Below are 9,808 nucleotides of genomic sequence, written 5' to 3' on the forward strand. Positions count from 1 at the left end.
CACACACCATGAGGACCCGAGTTTGGATGCCCAGCGCCCTCACAGAAACTGAGTAGGTGGTGGGACATGTCGTAACCCCAATGACGCTGGCAAGTGGAGAGGTGGATCTTTGGAGCTGCTGGCTAGCCAGACTAAATGAGTCTGACAGTTCTGTGTTCAATTTAAGATCCTGCCTCGAAAACTAAGGCAGAAAATAACAAAGGAGGGTGGCTGGTGTTCATCTCTGGCCTATATGTGCACACACCACACATAGAATAAATTAAAACAAAACAGTATTAAAAAGTTGGCTTGGAACAGGAAACAGGGCAAATAAAGCAAACTAGTACTGTATTTTAAAAAGTTTTATTCTTGCAGATTTAGAAATTTGAGATTTTTTTTAATAACCACAAAAGAAATTCTTTCACACCTAATGATTATTAACAGAATGTAGTGGTGTATTATCTAAACAGAACTCGTGCTCATGTGCCATAATAAACTGTCTATTAGTAAAAAAATACACTTTAGGGCACAGCATTGTATCACAAATTTTACAGAAGGGATACTTTGCAAGAATTTAATCAAACTAGAATAACTGTATCTTTTAAATGCAGCACTTAAAAATGTAACAACTCTGTGCATTCTTTTTCTTAAAAAAATGACCTTGTATGTGTAGAAATGCTGCTTTATTGCTGCAGAGGTCAAAGTTCAAGGCTCAAGAGGTACAGGAGAGAATACAAAGGTAGCCTTAGAAACTTGGTTCTGTTTCTGTATAAAAAGATAGAGTTTATAAAAGTTAATTTACAAACCAAGAACAAAAGTGGTATGCACGCATTATGTACATGCGTCCTGAAAACATCAAACATTTCAGATGCATAGCCCAAAGAACAGAAGACCACCACGCCCCCTTGTCCAAAAAAAAAAAAAAATTAAGTCACACCATTATTTTCTTTCAGGTGATTACACATTCCTGAAACCATCACGTCCACAAATTACTCAATCGTTTTCATGATACAGTATCTAGATATGCACAAAACTCATAAAAACTTAGTAGTACACAGCGAAATGATCTAAGAATTAAAAACATGAGGGTAAGGCATTCCTGCTGGTTAGATGTCTGTGTGATATGTTAATTTATAGATTCAGAGGCCATGGAACCAGGCTCACATGCTTTGGTGTCCTTCCCTAAGAGAAATGTGTTTTCATATACAATAAGTAATTGTCTTCATTGACCCCCCTTCCCCAAGTTATAAATCCCCCCGCTGTACATTTCTGTTAAATCCACTACACTGGTTATATATTCCAGGTGCATTTGTAAAAGTGTGTGCACATTACCTCATGCATAATAAAATAAAATGTGTATGCTAGGCCAAGGCCGTAATAAAGTTTGAGTGTACTTTGGAAAGAACAGAACTCAAATGCACCCCCATTTACTGGCTGGTATTTTTAACGGAAATCAGTATGTGAAGTTAAGCAGTGACCATAAAAAAGTACAAAAATTATTACAAAGCAAAATATCTTTGAACCTCTAGCCAATGCCGGACAGTTCTTCACTCAATGACATGTAGCTTGTAGCATGTTTTCTGACCGTGGTTCAGGGGCATGCTCACTAATCTTCATCAGTTCCAACAAATGCTTAATACTAATAATTGCAGTATAAATTCTAAGAAAATATAATACTCAGTCAAGTGGTTCCATTTAGATTTAGTAAGTTCAGTCCACGTTCACATTGCTTAGTCCGGTTCCTACCCTCTAAGAACTAAAAGTGGTCAATCAGAACAGAAACACAGTTGGCTCCAACAAGGTAATTTGGATCTCCAGGAAGACACTTGTTTTGCCAGGTTTTAGGGTCACCTATGAGAGAAAAAGATTTTGATGTCACTTACGGTTGTCTGGACTGCTACTCACAATGTTTTGCTATTATTGGACAAATATAAACACACCTATCAGATAGAATTTTCTTCTTTTTCCCCAAATACTATATTTATATCCAACTTTGGTACTCTATGTCTGCTGGCTGCAAGCATTTAAAAGTTGTTTTAGATGTCTCTTACGTTATTAAATTCACTGGACTTTTAAATATAGGAATAAAAGTCATAAAGATTTAGGAGACAGTTGGAGCTGCTCCTCAGTGTGCTTAACTATTAGCAACACCTTCCTTCCGTGTAACACTGTACAGTAACCCCTTCTCGTGAGTGTGAGAAAGCACCGCTCACTCTGTTACTGCACACAGTGGATATTCGTTCTGCCGAGGTCTGTAGAACCTAATTCCTCAGGACTCTTCCCCTTAGTAAGCCAAAACAGCAAGACTGTACCAGAGCTTCCCACACTCTGGGTGTGTAATATAACCCTTTGTGGGAATTCAAACACCCACATCCTGAGTAGGTCTGAGTTTTGAAAAAGTTCTTGGTATTTTCAGATTTGTACCTTGCATGACAACCTGGCAGTGGGTAGGGACTGTGACTGATGGGGAAACTCTTGTGTCTTTGGTAGCCAATTGCTGGCTTTTCCTTTCCTTATAACAGTCCTTGGCCGAGAGTGTTTCTGTGCCTGTGGGACAACGTGTGCAGCTGCTTCTATCACAAGTGGCACCCACAGACTTGCGGCCAGAGAAGCCAGTAGCCCTCTTGCAATGCACCAGGCAGACCGACAACAAATGGTTGACTATCACATTCAGTAATAAATAGTTTAATAAAGAGTCACTGAATTTCAGATACAGGTGGTCTTATTATTACTACAGAGGACAAATTAGTCAGTGAGAAATCGTGACACCTCTGGAAATCAAAGATGATACCATCATTAAGTTTGAGGTTTCTTTTCAACACACCAGTCTTTGTTGAAATTAAGTCAGCACTTACCAACTCTGCATGTACTGAACAGGTTAGCAGTAGCAACGCAGCCTACTGCGCACTGGGTTACACAAAGGTGTTATTTATTTTCTGGGTGAATAACTCCAGTGCTCACAGAAAAGGTGTATGGTCTCAGTACAGTCAAACAGTACCATATAAACACTGGAAGTGACAAGCGTGCAGCTCGTTCGTACACCATGGTAAGGTGTACAAACACAAGTGAGTACGGCATGCAGTTTAGATGAAGCTGGCCTCAACCTGCAACATTTTCCCTGCTTTTGAATGTCCATTTTAAATATTGCTTAATTTCTAGTTTACTCCCTAAAGCCAGCCTATAAGGCTTTTCTCCCAGGGAACATTTAAATTTGATCCTACCGTATCTATCATAATCTTTATTTCGTACTGGACCAAATTATAACTCACTAATGCTCACTGATTTATACAAGTTTAGGGGCAAAACTTTAAATTTTTGTTTTCCCATCGCTCCTGTTAGGGTGGACAATACTGGTAATAAAGACTGACTTTTAATTTACTCAGGTGAGAAATATGAAAATACAATGGAAGCCTCGATCACAAGCGAATGAGCAAAAGTCACTTCAAACAGTGCATAACAGAGCTACATAGAGGGTCACGCTGAGAAAACAACAAACCCATGGCCAGACAAGGCCACTGTGGGAACTTTCTCTAGGGTTAGTGTAAATATTCCATATCTTAAAACTTCTGACAGAGCATAAAATTTTTTGAACCCCAAGGATATCCAATTGTTAGCCAAATCACCAATTATGAAAAGGGAGAAAAGTCTCCATGGTTCCACATGCATTTATGACACAGGTACCACAAATCAATTTAAAATACCAGCAGTGCTTACAAGGCCACAGGAACAGAGTGAAGACCTATTCACACAGAGCATGGGGAGCACCAAGAGTTCAGGCATTAATCAATGACAGTACCCAAAGCCCCAGAGGACAGAGAGAAGACAGCATACCCGACGAGGAGTCGGATGATTTTAGAGCAAAAGACCAACCGTCAGGAGTCATGGACGCACAGTGTGGTAAGCGCAGCTCCACGGGCTTCAGGAACTTGAGGCCATGGGGCCCACACATCACTAGGGGGCTCAGCAGAGTTTCACCTGGAGTCAAGGAGGGAGAAGGGCAAGAGAGATAAGGTCTTCCGTCTAGACAGTCCCCACTCCCTGTGCACGCTAGCTAAAGCCAAATGAAGGTAGCTCTTCATAACAGTGCTAAGAAAAATAGAGTAGGAACTACAATTGTAATTTCTAAGATTTTAATAGATATTAGAGGACAAAGATATGACATTCATTTTAATATTTTATCTAACAACACGGCTCAAACAGTATTTTAACATATAACCAACGCACTCAGTTTCTGAAGTCTTTATTTCACATTTCTAGTACTAAGTAATCCCATGTAACCAGTAGCTACTGCATTCCACCATATAGGTCTACAGCATAAAACCTTCAAATGTACTTTTTGCAAATGTTATATAAGATGACACACAACTTATGTGTGATGTGTATGTGTGTACATGCACACACACACATGACAAGTTGTGCTGGTGGAAGTCAGACTGCAACTTGCAGTAGACAGTTCTCCCCTTTGATTACATGGGCCCTAGGGACCAAACTCAGGTCTTCAAGCTTGGTAATGAGCACCTTTGCCCACTGAACCATCTTGCTAGCCTCTGCCTTTCATTTTTAAGTGTTGCTACACATGCATTCAGGGATTCAAGCAGGACAACAATGTCGATCCTACTGTTTTTAAGACAGAGTATCCCAAGAAAGTGGTTACAGGACCAACCACGTTTAGTGAAATAGCACAGTGCATCATTACAGTGTACCAATGAATCTGGGAAGGCTGTGAAAACCACAGCACTCCTGCTTGCCATACCACCTTCTAAGGACATTTCATTCACTAGTTGAGTGTCTGGCTGCTGGTTCCTGAGGTAACAGTTGACAGGGAGGGCAAAGCCTTCTAGAGTGGATGATACCTAACTATCTTGAGATAGAAGAGCTGATAAATTTGGTTAGGCCAGACAAAGAGCTTGGTGGTCATGTGACATGATTTTCTTATTTCACACTGAAAGTAAAAGTATTCTGTGTAGGAGGCCACTGTGACTCCTTTGGGCCCCACCCACCATATGTCAGTGACCACTTCTCTGCAGAAAGCTCATATGAGAGGCCCTGTGTTGTCCACAGAAAATGCTGCGCTTGCCCTAAAACATTTGGAGGCTTCCAGCTTATCCCTGTAGCTGCCACTGTAAGCAGCGAGGCACACTTAGGACAGCACTGGAGTTACTACAGTGACACGGACAACAAGCACACGTACCTTTCTCTTTATCTAAAGGTGGGAGGATGCTATTGTCTCTGCAGACTTTGAAGTAGATTTCTTGCTCAATCCCTTCAGGAATGGCTCCTTGTGGGATAATTATACTAACACCAGTTTCTATGGAACTCAACACACCACCATTACTGTTAAATATGCCACGGGCTGTAGCCACCACAGTATGACCATCTTCATCTTCATCTTCTTCCACAGCTGAAGGGCTGAGGGGTCAGAAATGCCATGTGAAAATCCTTTTATTATTGTTAACTAAGTGTTTAAGTTTATTTCTCCAAGAAATTAAGAAATTTCTTATTTAATTAAATAAGGCTAGTTTTTAGTGAAAGGTCTTAAAGAAAACTAAGAATATACCCTTTCTGGGAAAATCCAAACTGCCCTTCTGAAAAGCGTCAGGTTACTATAATTACAGTGTGATTTCAATATACTAAACATGATACTTGCTCTCATATCTACCATGGGTCTTAGGCAACACAGCGAATATCTGTGAAACGGGTGTTCTACATCATGCTGAGTCACACTTCAGCTGGTAACACAGAAGAAGTTATGGGCTGTGAGTGGAGCTCATTAGCACAGCACTTGCCCGGCACTGCCCAAACAGAAAAGAGGACTTTGTAATGCTGACTTTGTTAGATTCACTGCCCTTATTGGTACATCCTGAATCCCAGATGCCCAGGCTACCAAAGGAAAGCCTCCAAGGTTCCAAAAGGTAAGAAGCTCTGGTACCTCAAAGACCCAAGAAGGACAGAGCACAGTGACTTACTACAAAATGTTACCAAATGCAGAGGACATAGTATCAATCAATGTTTTAAAACTGGAAGCTAGGCTATCAAGACTTTGTAAAGTTAAGCCAGAACTTTAAGGTGACAAAGAGAAGGACTGACAACATGAAGTCCACGAAGGAAAGCTGCAATTTCTCTCCAGCATGACAGGGTCAGGGATAGACTCCTAAAGCGCCCGTCACCTGATGTGCTAACACCATGTAGCCCTGCAGAGCAGAGCCCTGTTGGATTGACTGCAGGAAGCTAGACTGACAAAAGCATCTTGAGAGCAGACTTCAGGTGGCCTTCCTGGTCCTTGGTTCTCCCTGTGAATCCTTCTTTCACAGATGACATGAAAACATCTAAGGAGGCTGAGCTGAGTCAGTATATGATCAGATGGGGTTGACCGTCACTATTTAACAAGCAGACAGAAGAAGCTACCCGGGAGAGGATCAAGGTAGACTCAACCATCTTACTGCGGTTTTCAATAGTCATTTTGATTTCATTATGTTTCTATTCTTTTCTGCACCCTAGCTGGATAAAGAGTAAATGAGGAATAGATATATTTGCTCATTATTCTTCAAATGTACCCCCACTGGTAGAAGATAATTTAGATGGCTATAGGAAGTCCCAGTTAGCTAAAGATATGAAATCTGAGATTAGATGATCAGGAGCTAAATGGCTTACCACCCCCATGCTCCACCATGTGACGCTGGTTGGGCAAACTTAATCCTTCAATCTTTGTTACTGGTGATATAGGGATAATGACAATACCTACAGATGCTATATGCTCATTAGCTTTACAATTTGATTAACATCAAAATGGCAATCACTATAGTAACAGTTTAGTTTACAGGTTATAATTCAAATTATCATTTCTAGTGTCATATAAACTACTTCTAACTATATCTGCATATCTGTAATCCCATCACTTGGGAGATTGAGGCAGGAGAATCACTGTGGGGTTCAAGGCCATCCTGGCTATTACTTCATAGCAAGGTCTTATCTCTGACCACTCTCCCTTCTCATTTTATATATCAATCAGGCAACACTTTAAACAAAGGCAAATAAATACCTTACCTCACGGGAACAGCCTTAGGCATGGTGCTGATGTTATTCATTTGATATTTAGGCTTATCTGCATGGATGGAGAAAGTTTCGACTCCACTGTCAAACTCAGGAGGCTGGGCTGAACTATGGGCTTTCATAAGAGTCTTTGGGGAAGTGGGAGTTTTTGAAGACAATTCAGGTTTATGTACAGTTTCACTTGGCAAAAGATTATGGTTGAATTTGGGACTTTCAAATTTGCGTTCAAATGGCCGGGCAGAACTTGTGTACGGCTTTGGTGTGAATCGGTTGTAGGCTGGAGTGATGGTTTTCTGAGTCTGTTCAGCTCCATTAACTGGAGCCTTTTCTGGGAAACTCTTCTGGGGATAGAAAGTCTGAGCAGAGTCTTCCCGGGCTGGCGGTCTGAACGTCGTTGGCTTACTCTGAGATGGGGGTGGGTCTGGTTTGGACATGTATGAGTTCTGAAAATCCAGAGATACTGAATTGCCTAAAAAACAAACATACACACATTTAAAAAAACGTTCTGGAATTCATTTTAACAACCCTTTCTTTCTTGGTATAATGTGTCCTGGTACTGAAGTCTGGGCCCTGTCTGATGATGGAAGTCACAAGTTGTAGCATATATATCCTGCTGCCTCAGATTCAGTGTGAGGCTATGAAAGCACTCACTACCCAAGAAAGATGCCTTGAGTAACTGTCCTACTATCTGTCTAAAAATTAGAAACAGAACAACCAATTTGGTTATAGGAAACACGTAAGTATTGAAAACACATCCTTAAACAAAGTGTTAAGAAAATCAAAGGTCCAGCAGCCATACACTGGGAGAAGATACTTAGAAAGTGTGTAAGTGGTCCTCAGTAGTAATATTTTGGGCAGACGTGCAGAGTATCCATCGTTCTGTAAGAATAAGAGTAAAACTCCAGGTACTGTGCAGTAAAATCCTGGCCTAGCCATCAGGGAAATGTAAAATAAAACAAAAATAAACTACTCATCAAAGACCACATCACATAAGGGAAAACGGCAAAGCTGCTGGAGCAGCACAAGACAGAAACACAAGTTCTATGGAATCATGGGATAAGAAATGCTGCTCTAAAAATGCCAGGTCTTTGTTCTGTTTTAAAGAAAAGATAAAACAGGAAAGATGGGAATGGGCTCTACTCTCTTTGATGAAACCAGTGCAACACCAGACAAAGTTTCATAACAAAACCAGACCAAGCCATTTCAGGAAAACTATTAATCCAAATTATTTATAACATTAAGATAATAAGGAAAAAAATCAGATCGTGATAATTTGAGAAAAATGTTTTTAATTTTAACCCCCTCCACCCGCCACTGCCCCAGACAGGGGCTCTCTGCCCTGAACTGACTCTGTAGATCAGGCTGGCCTCAAACACACAGAGAGCTCTGTTCCCCCGAGTGCTGGGATTAAAGGTGTGTTTGACCATAGTCTGGCGGCTTATAATGTATGTGACTGCATGTATGTATGTCTACCAGGTATGTAACTGGTGCCTGAGGAGACCAGGTATGCTGGAGACTTTGAAAATGAAGTTATAGGTAGTTGAGGGTTGCCTGATGTGATGCCAGGCACCAAACCAAGGTCAGCATAAGAGCAGCAAATGCCATTAAACACTGAGCCATCTTTCCAGCTCACGACAGTAAAATACGCAACAAAATGCTTTTGGCAAACTAAAAAGAAACTGTGAGAAATGGCATCTAGTAAAACAAACCAATACTAACAAAACCCTACAGCTAGCATCACTCAGGGGAAAACAAACTTTTCTTCCTTAAGAGGAACCAGCAAAAGATGTCTGTCTTTACCATTTGTTTCTTTTTCCTTGAGAAATCTCTCAACTGTGCACAGAATTTGCTGTTAGCTCAGGCTGGCCTTCAGAGGCATGAACTAGAAGCACACACCTCACGTAGCTGAAAACCTCCAAGTATCACCTACATTTACAGTGACTGGTACGCTTCAAGACTGAAACCCTCCAATTTGACTCCCATCTAATAGAGAAATACTAACAAATGTCAAGAACAGACAGAACGGATAAATTACATTACTATCTAGCTATTCAAATGGGTAAGCTAGATTTGCTGAGATTTTAGTGAATGATGAAAACATAAGATATTTTCTGTGTCCAACATATATGGCTTTCTTATGTCCATATTTTAAGATGGAGCATAACAAGTTTTACAAAGCAATATACAAATATTTAAAATTATATCTTATTTGTGTGTGTTTATGTGTGTGTGCTGGCATGCACAGACCACTGTCAGCAGAGAACTGGCTGGAATCAGTTCTTTCCTTCTCTTATGTGGGTTCCAGGGTTCAAATTTATAGTCAGACTCCTTGAAGCACCTTTATCTGCTGAGCCACCTCCCTGACCCTCAAGAATTGAAACTGAAGTACCAAGTCAACAGGTACTGCTTTCAAAACCATTTGGAGATAGGCAAAAAATTAAGCTATGTTAAAAAAAGAAAAGGAAGTTCGAGACCAGCCTGGTCTACGAGAGCTAGTTCTAGGACAGGCTCCAAAGTTACACAGAGAAACCCGCCCCCGCTCAAAAAAAAAAAAAAAAAAACAAGGACAAAAATCCATTTAGCTACAATGCTCATCCAATATAGTGGTCATTTATATAAACAGTAGATTTTATACAAAATATATACAAAAAAACATTTTCTTTTATTTTCTGTGAGACTTACTATGTAGTTCTGGCTGGCTTGGAACTTACTCTGTAAACCACAGTGGCCTTAAACTCAGATCCATCCACCTCTGCCCACAGAGTGCAAGAATTAAAGA

The 9,808-nt window shown here is 40.5% G+C and overlaps 1 protein-coding gene across 7 annotated transcripts in view; it reads right to left on the minus strand.

Annotated features, from left to right (window-relative positions):
* Positions 1–326: 326 nt before the first annotated feature.
* Positions 327–9,808, minus strand: part of Tjp1 (tight junction protein 1) — a 240,389-nt gene continuing 230,907 nt past the window's right edge. For 4 of the 7 annotated variants that reach the window (XM_050149118.1, XM_050149117.1, XM_050149113.1 and 1 more), the window contains 4 exons: positions 7,024–7,498; positions 5,171–5,388; positions 3,811–3,954; positions 327–1,830 (listed from right to left, as the gene is read on the minus strand). In XM_050149118.1, coding sequence (XP_050005075.1) covers positions 1,736–1,830; positions 3,811–3,954; positions 5,171–5,388; positions 7,024–7,498 — 932 coding nt within the window. In that variant the 3' untranslated portion in view covers positions 327–1,735. The remainder of the gene's footprint in view (positions 1,831–3,810; positions 3,955–5,170; positions 5,389–7,023; positions 7,499–9,808) is intronic. The other 3 variants (XM_050149120.1, XM_050149116.1, XM_050149114.1) reach the window with 2 other exon arrangements.

This window comes from Alexandromys fortis, unplaced genomic scaffold (genome assembly GCF_014885135.2).
Source record: "Alexandromys fortis isolate MF-2015 unplaced genomic scaffold, M_Fortis_MF-2015_v1.1 scaffold_67, whole genome shotgun sequence".
Lineage (NCBI taxonomy): Eukaryota > Metazoa > Chordata > Mammalia > Rodentia > Cricetidae > Alexandromys > Alexandromys fortis.